Genomic DNA, 22,803 nt, shown 5'->3' on the forward strand with positions numbered 1-22,803 from the left:
CTCTGTCCTCATCTACATCCATAGACATTAATATGGAGAAAAGTATGTGCCCCCCACATCCACCTCCGGGGGCTTCTGTGTTCTCATCTACATCCATAGACATTAATATGGAGAAAAGTATGTGCCCCCCACATCCACCTCCGGGGGCTTCTGTGTTCTCATCTACATCCATAGACATTAATATGGAGAAAAGTATGTGCCGCCCACATCCACCTCCGGGGGCTTCTGTGTTCTCATCTACATCCATAGACATTAATATGGAGAAAAGTATGTGCCCCCCACATCCATCTCCAGGGGCTTCTCTGTCCTCATCTTCATCCATAGACATTAATATGGAGAAAAGTATGTGCCCCCCACATCCACCTCCAGGGGCTTCTCTGTCCTCATCTACATCCATAGACATTAATATGGAGAAAAGTATGTGCCCCCCACATCCACCTCCAGGGGCTTCTCTGTCCTCATCTACATCCATAGACATTAATATGGAGAAAAGTATGTGCCCCCCACATTCAACTCCAGGAGCTTTCCTCACCTCCCGTCCTAAATCCATAGACATTAATATGGAGAAAAGTATGTGCCCCCCACATCCACTTCCAGGAGCTTTAATCACCTCCCATCCTAAATCCATAGACATTAATATGGAGAAAAGTATGTGCCCCCCACATCCACCTCCGGGGGCTTCTCTGTTCTCATCTACATCCATAGACATTAATATGGATAAAAGTATGTGCCCCCCACATCCATCTCCAGGGGCTTCTCTGTCTCCATCTACATCCATAGACATTAATATGGAGGAAAGTATGTGCCCCCCACATCCACCTCCAGGAGCTTTAATCACCTCCCATCCTAAATCCATAGACATTAATATGGAGAAAAGTATGTGCCCCCCACATCCACCTCCGGGGGCTTCTCTGTTCTCATCTACATCCATAGACATTAATATGGAGAAAAGTATGTGCCCCCCACATCCACCTCCAGGGGCTTCTCTGTCTCCATCTACATCCATAGACATTAATATGGAGGAAAGTATGTGCCCCCCACATCCACCTCCAGGGGCTTCTCTGTTCTCAATTACATCCATAGACATTAATATGGAGAAAAGTATGTGCCCCCCACATCCATCTCCAGGGGCTTCTCTGTCGTCATCTTCATCCATAGACATTAATACGGAGAAAAGTATGTGCCCCCCACATCCACCTCCGGGGGCTTCTCTGTCTTCATCTACATACATAGACATTAATATGGAGAAAAGTATGGGCCCCCCACATCCACCTCCAGGGGCTTCTCTGTCTCCATCTACATCCATAGACATTAATATGGAGGAAAGTATGTGCCCCCCACATCCAACTCCAGGGGCTTCTCTGTTCTCATCTACATCCATAGACATTAATATGGAGAAAAGTATGTGCCCCCCACATCCACCTCCGGGGGCTTCTCTGTCTTCATCTACATCCATAGACATTAATATGGAGGAAAGTATGTGCCCCCCACATCCACCTCCAGGGGCTTCTCTGTCCTCATCTACATCCATAGACATTAATATGGAGAAAAGTATGTGCCCCCCACATCCACCTCCAGGGGCTTCCCTGTCTCCATCTACATCCATAGACATTAATATGGAGGAAAGTATGTGCCCCCCACATCCACCTCCGGGGGCTTCTCTGTCCTCATCTACATCCAGAAACATTAATATGGAGAAAGTATGTGCCTCCCACATCCACCTCCAGGGGCTTCTCTGTCCTCATCTACATCCATAGACATTAATATGGAGAAAGTATGTGCCCCCCACATCCACCTCCGGGGGCTTCTCTGTCCTCATCTACATCCATAGACATTAATATGGGGAAAAGTATGAGCCCCCCACATCCACCTCCAGGGGCTTCTCTATCCTCATCTACATCCATAGACATTAATATGGAGGAAAGTATGTGCCCCCCCACATCCACCTCCAGGGGCTTCTCTGTCCTCATCTACATCCATAGACATTAATATGGAGAAAGTATGTGCCCCCCACATCCACCTCCGGGGGCTTCTCTGTTCTCATCTACATCCATAGACATTAATATGGAGGAAAGTATGTGCCCCCCACATCCACCTCCAGGGGCTTCTCTATCCTCATCTACATCCATAGACATTAATATGGAGGAAAGTATGTGCCCCCCCACATCCACCTCCAGGGGCTTCTCTGTCCTCATCTACATCCATAGACATTAATATGGAGAAAGTATGTGCCCCCCACATCCACCTCCGGGGGCTTCTCTGTCCACATCTACATCCATAGACATTAATATGGAGAAAGTATGTGCCCCCCACATCCACCTCCGGGGGCTTCTCTGTTCTCATCTACATCCATAGACATTAATATGGAGGAAAGTATGTGCCCCCCACATCCACCTCCGGGGGCTTCTCTGTTCTCATCTACATCCATAGACATTAATATGGAGGAAAGTATGTGCCCCCCACATCCACCTTCAGGGGCTTCTCTGTTCTCATCTACATCCATAGACATTAATATGGAGGAAAGTATGTGCCCCCTACATCCACCTCCGGGGGCTTCTCTATCCTCATCTACATCCATAGACATTAATATGGAGGAAAATATGTGCCCCCCACATCCACCTCCAGGGGCTTCTCTGTCCTCATCTACATCCATAGACATTAATATGGAGAAAAGTATGTGCCCCCCACATTCAACTCCAGGGGCTTCTCTGTCCTCATCTACATCCATAGACATTAATATGGAGGAAAGTATGTGCCCCCCACATCCACCTCCAGGGGCTTCTCTGTCCTCATCTACATCCATAGACATTAATATGGAGGAAAGTATGTGCCCCCCACATCCACCTCCAGGAGCTTTCCTTACCTCCCGTCCTACATCCATAGATATTAATATGGAGAAAAGTATGTGCCCCCCACATCCACCTCCAGGAGCTTTCCTCACCTCCCATCCTAAATCCATAGACATTAATATGGAGAAAAGTATGTGCCCCCCACATCCACCTCCAGGAGCTTTCCTAACCTCCCATTCTACATCCATAGACATTAATATGGAGAAAAGTATGTGCCCCCCACATCCACCTCCAGGAGCTTTAATCACCTCCCATCCTAAATCCATAGACATTAATATGGAGAAAAGTATGTGCCCCCCACATCCACCTCCAGGAGCTTTCCTAACCTCCCATCCTACATCCATAGACATTAATATAGAGAAAAGTATGTGCCCCCCACATCCACCTCCAGGAGCTTTCCTAACCTCCCATCCTACATCCATAGACATTAATATGGAGAAAAGTATGTGCCCCCCACATCCACCTCTGGGAGCTTTCCTCACCTCCCGTCCTAAATCCATAGACATTAATATGGAGAAAAGTATGTGCCCCCCACATCCACCTCCAGGAGCTTTAATCACCTCCCATCCTAAATCCATAGACATTAATATGGAGAAAAGTATGTGCCCCCCACATCCACCTCCGGGGGCTTCTCTGTTCTCATCTACATCCATAGACATTAATATGGATAAAAGTATGTGCCCCCCACATCCATCTCCAGGGGCTTCTCTGTCTCCATCTACATCCATAGACATTAATATGGAGGAAAGTATGTGCCCCCCACATCCACCTCCAGGAGCTTTAATCACCTCCCATCCTAAATCCATAGACATTAATATGGAGAAAAGTATGTGCCCCCCACATCCACCTCCGGGGGCTTCTCTGTTCTCATCTACATCCATAGACATTAATATGGAGAAAAGTATGTGCCCCCCACATCCACCTCCAGGGGCTTCTCTGTCTCCATCTATATCCATAGACATTAATATGGAGGAAAGTATGTGCCCCCCACATCCACCTCCAGGGGCTTCTCTGTTCTCATCTACATCCATAGACATTAATATGGAGAAAAGTATGTGCCCCCCACATCCATCTCCAGGGGCTTCTCTGTCCTCATCTTCATCCATAGACATTAATATGGAGAAAAGTATGTGCCCCCCACATCCACCTCCAGGGGCTTCTCTGTCCTCATCTATATCCATAGACATTAATATGGAGAAAAGTATGTGCCCCCCACATCCACCTCCGGGGGCTTCTCTGTCTTCATCTACATACATAGACATTAATATGGAGAAAAGTATGGGCCCCCCACATCCACCTCCAGGGGCTTCTCTGTCTCCATCTACATCCATAGACATTAATATGGAGGAAAGTATGTGCCCCCCCCACATCCACCTCCAGGGGCTTCTCTGTTCTCATCTACATCCATAGACATTAATATGGAGAAAAGTATGTGCCCCCCACATCCACCTCCGGGGGCTTCTCTGTCTTCATCTACATCCATAGACATTAATATGGAGGAAAGTATGTGCCCCCCACATCCACCTCCGGGGGCTTCTCTGTCCTCATCTACATCCATAGACATTAATATGGAGAAAAGTATGTGCCCCCCACATCCACCTCCAGGGGCTTCCCTGTCTCCATCTACATCCATAGACATTAATATGGAGGAAAGTATGTGCCCCCCACATCCACCTCCGGGGGCTTCTCTGTCCTCATCTACATCCATAGACATTAATATGGAGAAAGTATGTGCCCCCCACATCCACCTCCAGGGGCTTCTCTGTCCTCATCTACATCCATAGACATTAATATGGAGAAAGTATGTGCCCCCCACATCCACCTCCGGGGGCTTCTCTGTCCTCATCTACATCCATAGACATTAATATGGAGGAAAGTATGTGCCCCCCACATCCACCTCCGAGGGCTTCTCTGTCCTCATCTACATCCATAGACATTAATATGGAGGAAAGTATGTGCCCCCCACATCCACCTCCGGAGGCTTCTCTGTCCTCATCTACATCCATAGACATTAATATGGAGAAAGTATGTGCCCCCCACATCCACCTCCAGGGGCTTCTCTGTCCTCATCTACATCCATAGACATTAATATGGAGGAAAGTATGTGCCCCCCCACATCCACCTCCGGGGGCTTCTCGGTCCTCATATACATCCATAGACATTAATATGGAGAAAGTATGTGCCCCCCACATCCACCTCCAGGGGCTTCTCTTTCCTCATCTACATCCATAGACATTAATATGGAAGAAAGTATGTGCCCCCCACATCCACCTCCGGGGGCTTCTCTGTCCTCATCTACATCCATAGACATTAATACGGGGAAAAGTATGTGCCCCCCACATCCACCTCCAGGGGCTTCTCTGTCCTCATCTACTTCCATAGACATTAATTGGAGGAAAGTATGTGCCCCCCACATCCACCCCCGGGGGCTTCTCTGTCCTCATCTACATCCATAGACATTAATATGGAGAAAAGTATGAGCCCCCCACATCCACCTCTGGGGGCTTCTCTGTCCTCATCTACATCCATAGACATTAATATGGGGAAAAGTATGTGCCCCCACATCCACCTCCGGGGGCTTCTCTGTCCTCATCTACATCCATAGACATTAATATGGAGAAAAGTATGTGCCCCCCACATCCACCTCCGGGGGCTTCTCTGTCCTCATCTACATCCATAGACATTAATATGGGGAAAAGTATGAGCCCCCCACATCCACCTCCAGGGGCTTCTCTATCCTCATCTACATCCATAGACATTAATATGGAGGAAAGTATGTGCCCCCCCACATCCACCTCCAGGGGCTTCTCTGTCCTCATCTACATCCATAGACATTAATATGGAGAAAGTATGTGCCCCCCACATCCACCTCCGGGGGCTTCTCTGTCCACATCTACATCCATAGACATTAATATGGAGAAAGTATGTGCCCCCCACATCCACCTCCGGGGGCTTCTCTGTTCTCATCTACATCCATAGACATTAATATGGAGAAAAGTATGTGCCCCCCACATCCATCTCCAGGGGCTTCTCTGTCCTCATCTTCATCCATAGACATTAATATGGAGAAAAGTATGTGCCCCCCACATCCACCTCCAGGGGCTTCTCTGTCCTCATCTAAATCCATAGACATTAATATGGAGAAAAGTATGTGCCCCCCACATCCACCTCCGGGGGCTTCTCTGTCTTCATCTACATATATAGACATTAATATGGAGAAAAGTATGGGCCCCCCACATCCACCTCCAGGGGCTTCTCTGTCTCCATCTACATCCATAGACATTAATATGGAGGAAAGTATGTGCCCCCCCCCACATCCACCTCCAGGCGCTTCTCTGTTCTCATCTACATCCATAGACATTAATATGGAGAAAAGTATGTGCCCCCCACATCCACCTCCGGGGGCTTCTCTGTCTTCATCTACATCCATAGACATTAATATGGAGGAAAGTATGTGCCCCCCACATCCACCTCCGGGGGCTTCTCTGTCCTCATCTACATCCATAGACATTAATATGGAGAAAAGTATGTGCCCCCCACATCCACCTCCAGGGGCTTCCCTGTCTCCATCTACATCCATAGACATTAATATGGAGGAAAGTATGTGCCCCCCACATCCACCTCCGGGGGCTTCTCTGTCCTCATCTACATCCATAGACATTAATATGGAGAAAGTATGTGCCCCCCACATCCACCTCCAGGGGCTTCTCTGTCCTCATCTACATCCATAGACATTAATATGGAGAAAGTATGTGCCCCCCACATCCACCTCCGGGGGCTTCTCTGTCCTCATCTACATCCATAGACATTAATATGGAGGAAAGTATGTGCCCCCCACATCCACCTCCGAGGGCTTCTCTGTCCTCATCTACATCCATAGACATTAATATGGAGGAAAGTATGTGCCCCCCACATCCACCTCCGGAGGCTTCTCTGTCCTCATCTACATCCATAGACATTAATATGGAGAAAGTATGTGCCCCCCACATCCACCTCCAGGGGCTTCTCTGTCCTCATCTACATCCATAGACATTAATATGGAGGAAAGTATGTGCCCCCCCACATCCACCTCCGGGGGCTTCTCGGTCCTCATATACATCCATAGACATTAATATGGAGAAAGTATGTGCCCCCCACATCCACCTCCAGGGGCTTCTCTTTCCTCATCTACATCCATAGACATTAATATGGAAGAAAGTATGTGCCCCCCACATCCACCTCCGGGGGCTTCTCTGTCCTCATCTACATCCATAGACATTAATACGGGGAAAAGTATGTGCCCCCCACATCCACCTCCAGGGGCTTCTCTGTCCTCATCTACTTCCATAGACATTAATTGGAGGAAAGTATGTGCCCCCCACATCCACCCCCGGGGGCTTCTCTGTCCTCATCTACATCCATAGACATTAATATGGAGAAAAGTATGAGCCCCCCACATCCACCTCTGGGGGCTTCTCTGTCCTCATCTACATCCATAGACATTAATATGGGGAAAAGTATGTGCCCCCACATCCACCTCCGGGGGCTTCTCTGTCCTCATCTACATCCATAGACATTAATATGGAGAAAAGTATGTGCCCCCCACATCCACCTCCGGGGGCTTCTCTGTCCTCATCTACATCCATAGACATTAATATGGGGAAAAGTATGAGCCCCCCACATCCACCTCCAGGGGCTTCTCTATCCTCATCTACATCCATAGACATTAATATGGAGGAAAGTATGTGCCCCCCCACATCCACCTCCAGGGGCTTCTCTGTCCTCATCTACATCCATAGACATTAATATGGAGAAAGTATGTGCCCCCCACATCCACCTCCGGGGGCTTCTCTGTCCACATCTACATCCATAGACATTAATATGGAGAAAGTATGTGCCCCCCACATCCACCTCCGGGGGCTTCTCTGTTCTCATCTACATCCATAGACATTAATATGGAGGAAAGTATGTGCCCCCCACATTCAACTCCAGGAGCTTTCCTAACCTCCCATCCTACATCCATAGACATTAATATGGAGAAAAGTATGTGCCCCCCACATCCACCTCCAGGAGCTTTCCTCACCTACCGTCCTACATCCATAGACATTAATATAGAGAAAAGTAGAAAAGTATGTGCCCCCCACATCCACCTCCAGGGGCTTCTCTGTCCTCATCTACATCCATAGACATTAATATGGAGGAAAGTATGTGCCCCCCACATCCACCTTCAGGGGCTTCTCTGTTCTCATCTACATCCATAGACATTAATATGGAGGAAAGTATGTGCCCCCTACATCCACCTCCGGGGGCTTCTCTATCCTCATCTACATCCATAGACATTAATATGGAGGAAAGTATGTGCCCCCCACATCCACCTCCAGGGGCTTCTCTGTCCTCATCTACATCCATAGACATTAATATGGAGAAAAGTATGTGCCCCCCACATTCAACTCCAGGAGCTTTCCTAACCTCCCATCCTACATCCATAGACATTAATATGGAGAAAAGTATGTGCCCCCCACATCCACCTCCAGGAGCTTTCCTCACCTCCCGTCCTACATCCATAGACATTAATATAGAGAAAATTATGTGCCCCCCACATCCACCTCCAGGGGCTTCTCTGTCCTCATCTACATCCATAGACATTAATATGGAGGAAAGTATGTGCCCCCCACATCCACCTCCAGGAGCTTTCCTTACCTCCCGTCCTACATCCATAGATATTAATATGGAGAAAAGTATGTGCCCCCCACATCCACCTCCACGAGCTTTCCTCACCTCCCATCCTAAATCCATAGACATTAATATGGAGAAAAGTATGAGCCCCCCACATCCACCTCCAGGAGCTTTCCTAACCTCCCATTCTACATCCATAGACATTAATATGGAGAAAAGTATGTGCCCCCCACATCCACCTCCAGGAGCTTTAATCACCTCCCATCCTAAATCCATAGACATTAATATGGAGAAAAGTATGTGCCCCCCACATCCACCTCCTGGAGCTTTCCTAACCTCCCATCCTACATCCATAGACATTAATATAGAGAAAAGTATGTGCCCCCCACATCCACCTCCAGGAGCTTTCCTAACCTCCCATCCTACATCCATAGACATTAATATGGAGAAAAGTATGTGCCCCCCACATCCACCTCTGGGAGCTTTCCTCACCTCCCGTCCTAAATCCATAGACATTAATATGGAGAAAAGTATGTGCCCCCCACATCCACCTCCAGGAGCTTTAATCACCTCCCATCCTAAATCCATAGACATTAATATGGAGAAAAGTATGTGCCCCCCACATCCACCTCCGGGGGCTTCTCTGTTCTCATCTACATCCATAGACATTAATATGGATAAAAGTATGTGCCCCCCACATCCATCTCCAGGGGCTTCTCTGTCTCCATCTACATCCATAGACATTAATATGGAGGAAAGTATGTGCCCCCCACATCCACCTCCAGGAGCTTTAATCACCTCCCATCCTAAATCCATAGACATTAATATGGAGAAAAGTATGTGCCCCCCACATCCACCTCCGGGGGCTTCTCTGTTCTCATCTACATCCATAGACATTAATATGGAGAAAAGTATGTGCCCCCCACATCCACCTCCAGGGGCTTCTCTGTCTCCATCTACATCCATAGACATTAATATGGAGGAAAGTATGTGCCCCCCACATCCACCTCCAGGGGCTTCTCTGTTCTCATCTACATCCATAGACATTAATATGGAGAAAAGTATGTGCCCACCACATCCATCTCCAGGGGCTTCTCTGTCCTCATCTTCATCCATAGACATTATTATGGAGAAAAGTATGTGCCCCCCACATCCACCTCCAGGGGCTTCTCTGTCCTCATCTATATCCATAGACATTAATATGGAGAAAAGTATGTGCCCCCCACATCCACCTCCGGGGGCTTCTCTGTCTTCATCTACATACATAGACATTAATATGGAGAAAAGTATGGGCCCCCCACATCCACCTCCAGGGGCTTCTCTGTCTCCATCTACATCCATAGACATTAATATGGAGGAAAGTATGTGCCCCCCCACATCCACCTCCAGGGGCTTCTCTGTTCTCATCTACATCCATAGACATTAATATGGAGAAAAGTATGTGCCCCCCACATCCACCTCCGGGGGCTTCTCTGTCTTCATCTACATCCATAGACATTAATATGGAGGAAAGTATGTCCCCCCCACATCCACCTCCAGGGGCTTCTCTGTCCTCATCTACATCCATAGACATTAATATGGAGAAAAGTATGCGCCCCCCACATCCACCTCCAGGGGCTTCCCTGTCTCCATCTACATCCATAGACATTAATATGGAGGAAAGTATGTGCCCCCCACATCCACCTCCGGGGGCTTCTCTGTCCTCATCTACATCCATAGACATTAATATGGAGAAAGTATGTGCCCCCCACATCCACCTCCAGGGGCTTCTCTGTCCTCATCTACATCCATAGACATTAATATGGAGAAAGTATGTGCCCCCCACATCCACCTCCGGGGGCTTCTCTGTCCTCATCTACATCCATAGACATTAATATGGAGGAAAGTATGTGCCCCCCACATCCACCTCCGAGGGCTTCTCTGTCCTCATCTACATCCATAGACATTAATATGGAGGAAAGTATGTGCCCCCCACATCCACCTCCGGAGGCTTCTCTGTCCTCATCTACATCCATAGACATTAATATGGAGAAAGTATGTGCCCCCCACATCCACCTCCAGGGGCTTCTCTGTCCTCATCTACATCCATAGACATTAATATGGAGGAAAGTATGTGCCCCCCACATCCACCTCCGGGGGCTTCTCGGTCCTCATATACATCCATAGACATTAATATGGAGAAAGTATGTGCCCCCCACACCCACCTCCAGAGGCTTCTCTTTCCTCATCTACATCCATAGACATTAATATGGAAGAAAGTATGTGCCCCCCACATCCACCTCCGGGGGCTTCTCTGTCCTCATCTACATCCATAGACATTAATACGGGGAAAAGTATGTGCCCCCCACATCCACCTCCAGGGGCTTCTCTGTCCTCATCTACTTCCATAGACATTAATTGGAGGAAAGTATGTGCCCCCCACATCCACCCCCGGGGGCTTCTCTGTCCTCATCTACATCCATAGACATTAATATGGAGAAAAGTATGAGCCCCCCACATCCACCTCTGGGGGCTTCTCTGTCCTCATCTACATCCATAGACATTAATATGGGGAAAAGTATGTGCCCCCACATCCACCTCCGGGGGCTTCTCTGTCCTCATCTACATCCATAGACATTAATATGGAGAAAAGTATGTGCCCCCCACATCCACCTCCGGGGGCTTCTCTGTCCTCATCTACATCCATAGACATTAATATGGGGAAAAGTATGAGCCCCCCACATCCACCTCCAGGGGCTTCTCTATCCTCATCTACATCCATAGACATTAATATGGAGGAAAGTATGTGCCCCCCCACATCCACCTCCAGGGGCTTCTCTGTCCTCATCTACATCCATAGACATTAATATGGAGGAAAGTATGTGCCCCCCACATCCACCTCCGGGGGCTTCTCTGTTCTCATCTACATCCATAGACATTAATATGGAGGAAAGTATGTGCCCCCCACATCCACCTCCGGGGGCTTCTCTGTTCTAATCTACATCCATAGACATTAATATGGAGGAAAGTATGTGCCCCCCACATCCACCTTCAGGGGCATCTCTGTTCTCATCTACATCCATAGACATTGATATGGAGGAAAGTATGTGCCCCCTACATCCACCTCCGGGGGCTTCTCTATCCTCATCTACATCCATAGACATTAATATGGAGGAAAGTATGTGCCCCCCACATCCACCTCCAGGGGCTTCTCAGTCCTCATCTACATCCATAGACATTAATATGGAGAAAAGTATGTGCCCCCCACATTCAACTCCAGGAGCTTTCCTAACCTCCCATCCTACATCCATAGACATTAATATGGAGAAAAGTATGTGCCCCCCACATCCACCTCCAGGAGCTTTCCTCACCTCCCGTCCTACATCCATAGACATTAATATAGAGAAAAGTAGAAAAGTATGTGCCCCCCACATCCACCTCCAGGGGCTTCTCTGTCCTCATCTACATCCATAGACATTAATATGGAGGAAAGTATGTGCCCCCCACATCCACCTTCAGGGGCTTCTCTGTTCTCATCTACATCCATAGACATTAATATGGAGGAAAGTATGTGCCCCCTACATCCACCTCCGGGGGCTTCTCTATCCTCATCTACATCCATAGACATTAATATGGAGGAAAGTATGTGCCCCCCACATCCACCTCCGGGGGCTTCTCTGTTCTCATCTACATCCATAGACATTAATATGGAGGAAAGTATGTGCCCCCCACATCCACCTCCAGGGGCTTCTCAGTCCTCATCTACATCCATAGACATTAATATGGAGAAAAGTATGTGCCCCCCACATTCAACTCCAGGAGCTTTCCTAACCTCCCATCCTACATCCATAGACATTAATATGGAGAAAAGTATGTGCCCCCCACATCCACCTCCAGGAGCTTTCCTCACCTCCCGTCCTACATCCATAGACATTAATATAGAGAAAAGTATGTGCCCCCCACATCCACCTCCAGGGGCTTCTCTGTCCTCATCTACATCCATAGACATTAATATGGAGGAAAGTATGTGCCCCCCCCCCCCCACACATCCACCTCCAGGGGCTTCTCTGTCCTCATCTACATCCATAGACATTAATATGGAGGAAAGTATGTGCCCCCCACATCCACCTCCAGGAGCTTTCCTTACCTCCCGTCCTACATCCATAGATATTAATATGGAGAAAAGTATGTGCCCCCCACATCCACCTCCAGGAGCTTTCCTCACCTCCCATCCTAAATCCATAGACATTAATATGGAGAAAAGTATGTGCCCCCCACATCCACCTCCGGGGGCTTCTCTGTTCTCATCTACATCCATAGACATTAATATGGAGAAAAGTATGTGCCCCCCACATCCACCTCCAGGGGCTTCTCTGTCCTCATCTACATCCATAGACATTAATATGGAGAAAAGTATGTGCCCCCCACATCCACCTCCAGGGGCTTCTCTGTTCTCATCTACATCCATAGACATTAATATGGAGGAAAGTATGTGCCCCCCACATCCACCTCCAGGGGCTTCTCTGTTCTCATCTACATCCATAGACATTAATATGGAGGAAAGTATGTGCCCCCCACATCCACCTCCAGGGGCTTCTCTGTCCTCATCTACATCCATAGACATTAATATGGAGGAAAGTATGTGCCCCCCACATCCACCTCCAGGGGCTTCTCTGTCCTCATCTACATCCATAGACATTAATATGGAGAAAAGTATGTGCCCCCCACATTCAACTCCAGGAGCTTTCCTAACCTCCCATCCTACATCCATAGACATTAATATGGAGAAAAGTATGTGCCCCCCACATCCACCTCCAGGAGCTTTCCTCACCTACCGTCCTACATCCATAGACATTAATATAGAGAAAAGTAGAAAAGTATGTGCCCCCCACATCCACCTCCAGGGGCTTCTCTGTCCTCATCTACATCCATAGACATTAATATGGAGGAAAGTATGTGCCCCCCACATCCACCTTCAGGGGCTTCTCTGTTCTCATCTACATCCATAGACATTAATATGGAGGAAAGTATGTGCCCCCTACATCCACCTCCGGGGGCTTCTCTATCCTCATCTACATCCATAGACATTAATATGGAGGAAAGTATGTGCCCCCCACATCCACCTCCAGGGGCTTCTCTGTCCTCATCTACATCCATAGATATTAATATGGAGAAAAGTATGTGCCCCCCACATTCAATTCCAGGAGCTTTCCTAACCTCCCATCCTACATCCATAGACATTAATATGGAGAAAAGTATGTGCCCCCCACATCCACCTCCAGGAGCTTCTCTGTCCTCATCTACATCCATAGACATTAATATGGAGGAAAGTATGTGCCCCCCACATTCAACTCCAGGAGCTTTCCTAACCTCCCGTCCTACATCCATAGACATTAATATAGAGAAAAGTATGTGCCCCCCACATCCACCTCCAGGAGCTTCTCTGTCCTCATCTACATCCATAGACATTAATATGGAGGAAAGTATGTGCCCCCCACATCTACCTCCAGGGGCTTCTCTGTCCTCATCTACATCCATAGACATTAATATGGAGAAAAGTATGTGCCCCCCACATTCAACTCCAGGAGCTTTCCTAACCTCCCATCCTACATCCATAGACATTAATATGGAGAAAAGTATGTGCCCCCCACATCCACCTCCAGGAGCTTCTCTGTCCTCATCTACATCCATAGACATTAATATGGAGAAAAGTATGTGCCCCCCACATTCAACTCCAGGAGCTTTCCTAACCTCCCGTCCTACATCCATAGACATTAATATAGAGAAAAGTATGTGCCCCCCACATCCACCTCCAGGGGCTTCTCTGTCCTCATCTACATCCATAGACATTAATATGGAGGAAAGTATGTGCCCCCCCCCCCACATCCACCTCCAGGGGCTTCTCTGTCCTCATCTACATCCATAGACATTAATATGGAGGAAAGTATGTGCCCCCCACATCCACCTCCAGGAGCTTTCCTTACCTCCCGTCCTACATCCATAGATATTAATATGGAGAAAAGTATGTGCCCCCCACATCCACCTCCAGGAGCTTTCCTCACCTCCCAACCTAAATCCATAGACATTAATATGGAGAAAAGTATGTGCCCCCCACATCCACCTCCGGGGGCTTCTCTGTTCTCATCTACATCCATAGACATTAATATGGACAAAAGTATGTGCCCCCCACATCCACCTCCAGGGGCTTCTCTGTCCTCATCTACATCCATAGACATTAATATGGAGGAAAGTATGTGCCCCCCACATCCACCTCCAGGGGCTTCTCTGTTCTCATCTACATCCATAGACATTAATATGGAGGAAAGTATGTGCCCCCCCACATCCACCTCCAGGGGCTTCTCTGTCCTCATCTACATCCATAGACATTAATATGGAGAAAGTATGTGCCCCCCACATCCACCTCCGGGGGCTTCTCTGTCCACATCTACATCCATAAACATTAATATGGAGAAAGTATGTGCCCCCCACATCCACCTCCGGGGGCTTCTCTGTTCTCATCTACATTCATAGACATTAATATGGAGGAAAGTATGTGCCCCCCACATCCACCTCCGGGGGCTTCTCTGTTCTCATCTACATCCATAGACATTAATATGGAGGAAAGTATGTGCCCCCCACATCCACCTTCAGGGGCTTCTCTGTTCTCATCTACATCCATAGACATTAATATGGAGGAAAGTATGTGCCCCCTACATCCACCTCCGGGGGCTTCTCTATCCTCATCTACATCCATAGACATTAATATGGAGGAAAGTATGTGCCCCCCACATCCACCTCCAGGAGCTTTAATCACCTCCCATCCTAAATCCATAGACATTAATATGGAGAAAAGTATGTGCCCCCCACATCCACCTCCAGGGGCTTCTCTGTCCTCATCTACATCCATAGACATTAATATGGAGGAAAGTATGTGCCCCCCACATCCACCTCCAGGGGCTTCTCTGTCCTCATCTACATCCATACACATTAATATGGAGAAAAGTATGTGCCCCCCACATTCAACTCCAGGAGCTTTCCTAACCTCCCATCCTACATCCATAGACATTAATATAGAGAAAAGTATGTGCCCCCCACATCCACCTCCAGGGGCTTCTCTGTCCTCATCTACATCCATAGACATTAATATGGAGGAAAGTATGTGCCCCCCACATCCACCTCCAGGGGCTTCTCTGTCCTCATCTACATCCATACACATTAATATGGAGAAAAGTATGTGCCCCCCACATCCACCTCCAGGAGCTTTCCTCACCTCCCGTCCTACATCCATAGACATTAATATAGAGAAAAGTATGTGCCCCCCACATCCACCTCCAGGGGCTTCTCTGTCCTCATCTACATCCATAGACATTAATATGGAGGAAAGTATGTGCCCCCCCCCACATCCACCTCCAGGGGCTTCTCTGTCCTCATCTACATCCATAGACATTAATATGGAGAAAGTATGTGCCCCCCACATCCACCTCCAGAGGCTTCTCTTTCCTCATCTACATCCATAGACATTAATATGGAAGAAAGTATGTGCCCCCCACATCCACCTCCGGGGGCTTCTCTGTCCTCATCTACATCCATATACATTAATACGGGGAAAAGTATGTGCCCCCCACATCCACCTCCAGGGGCTTCTCTGTCCTCATCTACTTCCATAGACATTAATTGGAGGAAAGTATGTGCCCCCCACATCCACCCCCGGGGGCTTCTCTGTCCTCATCTACATCCATAGACATTAATATGGAGAAAAGTATGAGCCCCCCACATCCACCTCTGGGGGCTTCTCTGTCCTCATCTACATCCATAGACATTAATATGAGGAAAAGTATGTGCCCCCACATGCACCTCCGGGGGCTTCTCTGTCCTCCATCTACATCCATAGACATTAATATGGAGAAAGTATGTGCCCCCCACATCCACCTCCAGGGGCTTCTCTGTCCTCCATCTACATCCATAGACATTAATATGGAGGAAAGTATGTGCCCCCCACATCCACCTCCAGGGGCTTCTATGTCCTCATCTACATCCATAGACATTAATATGGAGAAAAGTATGTGCCCCCCACATCCACCTCCGGGGGCTTCTCTGTCCTCATCTACATCCATAGACATTAATATGGGGAAAAGTATGTGCCCCCCACATCCACCTCCAGGGGCTTCTCTTTCCTCATCTATATCCATAGACATTAATATGGAGGAAAGTATGTGCCCCCACATCCACCTCCAGGGGCTTCTCTGTCCTCATCTACATCCATAGACATTAATATGGGGAAAAGTATGTGCCCCCCACAACCACCTCCAGGGGCTTCTCTGTCCTCATCTACATCCATAGACATTAATATGGAGAAAAGTATGTGCCCCCCACATCCACCTCCAGGGGCTTCTCTATCCTCATCTACATCCATAGACATTAATATGGAGAAAAGTATGTGCCCCCCACATCCACCTCCGGGGGCTTCTGTGTCCTCATCTACATCCATAGACATTAATATGGAGGAAAGTATGTGCCCCCCACATCCACCTCCGGGGGCTTCTCTGTCCTCATCTACATCCATAGACATCAATATGGGGAAAAGTATGTGCCCCCCACATCCACCTCCGGGGGCTTCTCTGTCCTCATCTACATCAATAGACATTCATATGGAGGAAAGTATGTGCCCCCCACATCCACCTCCGGGGGCTTCTCTGTCCTCATCTACATCCATAGACATTAATATGGAGAAAAGTATGTGCCCCCCACATCCACCTCCGGGGGCTTCTCTGTCCTCATCTATATCCATAGACATTCATATGGAGGAAAGTATGTGCCCCCCACATCCACCTCCAGGGGCTTCTCTGTCCTCATCTACATCCATAGACATTCATATGGAGGAAAGTATGTGCCCCCCACATCCACCTCCGGGGGCTTCTCTGTCCTCATCTACATCCATAGACATTAATATGGAGGAAAGTATGTGCCCCCCACATCCACCTCCAGGGGCTTCTCTGTTCTCATCTATATCCATAGACATTAATATGGAGAAAAGTATGTGCCCCCCACATCCACCTCCGGGGGCTTCTCTGTCCTCATCTACATCCATAGACATTAATATGGAGAAAAGTATGTGCCCCCACATCCACCTCCGGGGGCTTCTCTGTCCTCATCTACATCCATAGACATTAATATGGGGAAAAGTATGTGCCCCCCACATCCACCTCCGGGGGCTTCTCTGTCCTCATCTACATCCATAGACATTAATATGGGGAAAAGTATGTGCCCCCCACATCCACCTCCCAGGGCTTCTCTGTCCTCATCTACATCCATAGACATTAATATGGAGGAAAGTATGTGCCCCCCACATCCACCTCCCAGGGCTTCTCTGTCCTCATCTACATCCATAGACATTAATATGGAGGAAAGTATGTGCCCCCCACATCCACCTCCGGGGGCTTCTCTGTCCTCCATCTACATCCATAGACATTAATATGGAGAAAGTATGTGCCCCCCACATCCACCTCCAGGGGCTTCTCTGTCCTCCATCTACATCCATAGACATTAATATGGAGGAAAGTATGTGCCCCCCACATCCACCTCCGGGGGCTTCTCTGTCCTCATCTACATCCATAGACATTAATATGGAGGAAAGTATGTGCCCCCCACATCCACCTCCAGGGGCTTCTCTGTCCTCATCTACATCCATAGACATTAATATGGGGAAAAGTATGTGCCCCCCACATCCACCTCCGGGGGCTTCTCTGTCCTCATCTACATCCATAGACATTAATATGGAGGAAAGTATGTGCCCCCACATCCACCTCCAGGGGCTTCTCTGTCCTCATCTACATCCATAGACATTAATATGGGGAAAAGTATGTGCCCCCCACATCCACCTCCAGGGGCTTCTCTTTCCTCATCTATATCCATAGACATTAATATGGAGGAAAGTATGTGCCCCCCACATCCACCTCCAGGGGCTTCTCTGTCCTCATCTACATCCATAGACATTAATATGGAGAAAAGTATGAGCCCCCCGCATCCACCTCCAGGGGCTTCTCTGTCCTCATCTACATCCATAGACATTCATATGGAGAAAAGTATGTGCCCCCCACATCCACCTCCGTGGGCTTCTCTGTCCTCATCTACATCCATAGACATTAATATGGGGAAAAGTATGTGCCCCCCACATCCACCTCCGGGGGCTTCTCTGTCCTCATCTACATCCATAGACATTAATATGGAGAAAAGTATGTGCCCCCCACATTCACCTCCAGGGACTTCTCTGTCCTCATCTACATCCATAGACATTAATATGGAGGAAAGTATGTGCCCCCCACATCCACCTCCAGGGGCTTCTCTGTCCTCATCTACATCCATAGACATTAATATGGAGGAAAGTATGTGCCCCCAACATCCACCTCCGGGGGCTTCTCTGTCCTCATCTACATCCATAGACATTAATATGGAGGAAAGTATGTGCCCCCCACACCCACCTCCGGGGGCTTCTCTGTCCTCATCTACAACCATAGACATTAATATGGAGAAAGTATGTGCCCCCCACATCCACCTCCAGGGGCTTCTCTGTCCTCATCTACATCCATAGACATTAATATGGAGGAAAGTATGTGCCCCCCACATCCACCTCCGGGGGCTTCTCTGTCCTCATCTACATCCATAGACATTAATATGGAGGAAAGTATGTGCCCCCCACATCCACCTCCGGGGGCTTCTCTGTCCTCATCCTACATCCATAGACATTAATATGGAGGAAAGTATGTGCCCCCCACATCCACCTCCGGGGGCTTCTCTGTCCTCCATCTACATCCATAGACATTAATATGGAGGAAAGTATGTGCCCCCCACATCCACCTCCGGGGGCTTCTCTGTTCTCATCTACATCCATAGACATTAATATGGAGGAAAGTATGTGCCCCCCACATCCACCTCCAGGGGCTTCTCTGTCCTCCATCTACATCCATAGACATTAATATGGAGGAAAGTATATGCCCCCCACATCCACCTCCGGGGGCTTCTCTGTCCTCCATCTACATCCATAGACATTAATATGGAGAAAAGTATGTGCCCCCCACATCCACCTCCAGGGGCTTCTCTGTTCTCCATCTACATCCATAGACATTAATATGGAGGAAAGTATATGCCCCCCACATCCACCTCCGGGGGCTTCTCTGTCCTCCATCTACATCCATAGACATTAATATGGAGGAAAGTATATGCCCCCCACATCCACCTCCGGGGGCCTCTCTGTCCTCCATCTACATCCATATTCATTAATATGGAGTTGCTCCTCTGGGGGGAGAAGGTGAGGAGGCCGGATGTTGTACACGAGGGTGAGGGGGATGGATGTTATACACCGGGGGTGAGGGGGCCGGATGTTTAACACGAGGGTGAGGGGGCCGGATGTTATACACGAGGGTGAGGGGGCTGGATGTTATACACGAGGGTGAGGGGGCTGGATGTTATACACGAGGGTGAGGGGTCCGCATGTTATACACGAGGATGAGGGGGCCGGATGTTATACACGAGGGTGAGGGGGCCGGATGTTATACACGAGGGTGAGGGGGCCGGATTTTATACACGGGGTTGAGGGGGCCGGATTTTTTACATGAGGGTGAGGGGGCCGGATGTTATACACAGGGGTGAGGGGGCCGGATGTTATACACGGGGGTGAGGGGGCTGGATGTTGTACACGGTGGATGGGGGGGCCGGATGTTATACACGGTGAATGGTTGGGCTGGATGTTATACACGGGGGATGGGGGGGAAGGATGTTATACACGGTGGATGGGGGGGCCGGATGTTATACATGGGGGATGGGGGGCTGGATGTTATACACGAGGGTGAGGGGGCCAGATGTTATACACGGGGGTTGGGGGGGGTCGGATGTTATACACGGGGGATGGGGAGGCCGGATGTTATACACGGGGGTGAGGGGGCCGGATGTTATACACGGGGGTGAGGGGGCCGGATGTTATACACGGGGGTGAGGGGGCCGGATGTTATACACGGGGGTTGGGGGGGGTCGGATGTTATACACGGGGGATGGGGAGGCCGGATGTTATACACGGGGGTGAGGGGGCCGGATGTTATACACGGGGGTGAGGGGGCCGGATGTTATACACGGGGGTGAGGGGGCCGGATGTTATACACGGGGGTTGGGGGGGGTCGGATGTTATACACGGGGGATGGGGAGGCCAGATGTTATACACGGGGGATGGGGGGTCGGATGTTATACAAGAGGGTGAGGGGGCCGGATGTTATACACAGGGGTTGGGGGGTCGGATGTTATACACGGGGGTGAGGGGGCCGGATGTTATACACGGGGGTGAGGGGGCCGGATGTTATACACGGGGGTGAGGGGGCCAGATGTTATACACGGGGGTGAGGGGGCCGGATGTTATACACGGGGGTGAGGGGGCCGGATGTTATACACGGGGGTTGGGGGGGTCGGATGTTATACACGGGGGATGGGGGGGTCGGATGTTATACACGGGGGTGAGGGGGCCGGATGTTATACACGGGGGTGAGGGGGCCGGATGTTATACACGGGGGTGAGGGTTGGGGGCAGGACAGAATGAATCCCGTGATATCACTGATTACGAGGTGCGGCCCTGTACTCTCCTCCGCGGTGAGCACTCGCTGGATTAGTATCCGCCATCTCTCGCATTCCTGATGTAATCTATGACTCGGGTGATGGCACTGATGATGATCCGGTGTCGGTGCAGGGTGACGGGCAGGCGCAGGTTACCAGCGGCTTGTGAGCAGCTCAGACGGATGGAGCAGCTTCCACAACAAAGGCTTTTCAGGATGAAGATCGGCTCCAGCGCGTTTGATCCTCCTGAGCAGAGAGGAGGCGCGGGGCCCATTTCATCTCTTTTGAAGTGCACTATAAATATTACACGGCGCGGTCGCCTCACCTCATCAATGATGAAGGACATCCGCTTTAAGGGATGGAGATGTGAAGGCCGAGGGTCAGAGCCGCGGCCAATACATGAAAACATCTGAATGTGAATGATGTGTCTTATGTAAGGGGCTGCAGAGCTGCAACAAGTGCTTCAATACCGTGCACCCCTTCAGTATCGTGCACACCGTCAGTACTGTCAGTACCGTGCACACCGTCAGTACCGTGCGTACCGTGCAAAGCGTCAGTACCACGCACACCGTCAGTACCATACACCCCGTCAGTACCGTGCACCCCTTCAGTACCGTGCACACAGTCAGTACTGTCAGAACCGTGCACACCGTCAGTACCGTGCACCGCGTCAGTACAGTGCACCGCGTCAGTACAGTGCACCGTCAGTACGGCTGCCACTGTCACCTCACCTGTTCTTACACGTCCGGTACTCCACTTTTAATATGGGCTTACAGGATTCATGTTTCCTTCCATCTCTTTGACTTTTCCCTGTGAGACAAGAGACAGCTTCATGTAGGACGAGTTATCACCTATTCACAGTATCGCTGATTGGTGGAATGGGGGATTTTTATCCCAGATGGGACTTTTGCACCTCTTAAAATGGATCATCGGGTCAGATGACCGATTGTCGCTTCATTCATTCTCCATGGGGCAGGAGGAATGCCGGAGAAAGCCGAGCGCTGCAGCCACATGAGCATGGCTGGAGTGGAGGTCGTACGTACCCGGGTCATACTGCATTGTAGTGGGTTAAAAGTTCCCTGTTCTGTCGGTCGGTCCGGTTCCAGCAGTCGGACCATCGCCGAATTATAAGTAGTCACAAGTGGATAAGTGATAACTTGATATCACTGGATAGCGCCTTTAATATCTGGCTCGCCGGCTATTGTGGAACTACAACTCCCAGCAGGCCCTGTTAGAGCAGTAGTTCCACAGCAGCCGGGCGCTCCCAGCCTGGAGACCCTGGGCACAAGCTGATGTCTTACCATGGGGAATGGTGACTTGGAAAGGCTTAGCCGGGTTCTTTACGTTCCACACGGTGAGGCTGCCGTCTGAATGGCTGCACATGAACTGCCGCCCCTCGTGGTGCCAGCCGATGGAGTGGATGGCCTGAGGGGGACAACACACCGATTACTAGCAGCCATGTCCGGGTCACACATTACACACACGGGCCGGGTCCTGAGACTACTACCCTGATCGGAGCAGGGGGACGATGAGATGATGACGACGCTGGGCCAGAAGCCCATGTTTTCCCATGTTTGATGGCATGGCACGCTCCTGCACTTAGTACCACCGGTGGGATCGACGACAGTGTCACCGCCGCTGCCCCTTCTGCATTCAGGCTGATAGGGAGACCCTGAGAATAAGGACCTGTGCGGCGAGGAGAGGAGCTGCTGCCGCCATTACATTG

The 22,803-nt window shown here is 49.6% G+C and overlaps 1 protein-coding gene across 9 annotated transcripts in view; it reads right to left on the reverse strand.

The window, feature by feature from the left end:
- Positions 1-22,803, reverse strand: part of STXBP5L (syntaxin binding protein 5L) — a 604,719-nt gene that overhangs the window by 264,028 nt on the left and 317,888 nt on the right. For all 9 annotated transcript variants that reach the window (XM_073668710.1, XM_073668706.1, XM_073668709.1 and 6 more), the window contains exons 8-9: positions 22,379-22,502; positions 21,809-21,887 (exon numbers count right to left, since the gene is read on the reverse strand). In XM_073668710.1, coding sequence (XP_073524811.1) covers positions 21,809-21,887; positions 22,379-22,502 — 203 coding nt within the window. The remainder of the gene's footprint in view (positions 1-21,808; positions 21,888-22,378; positions 22,503-22,803) is intronic.

The sequence above is a fragment of the Phyllobates terribilis genome, unplaced genomic scaffold (genome assembly GCF_046119375.1).
Source record: "Phyllobates terribilis strain yellow unplaced genomic scaffold, ASM4611937v1 Scaffold_2__4_contigs__length_985480577, whole genome shotgun sequence".
Classification (NCBI taxonomy): domain Eukaryota; kingdom Metazoa; phylum Chordata; class Amphibia; order Anura; family Dendrobatidae; genus Phyllobates; species Phyllobates terribilis.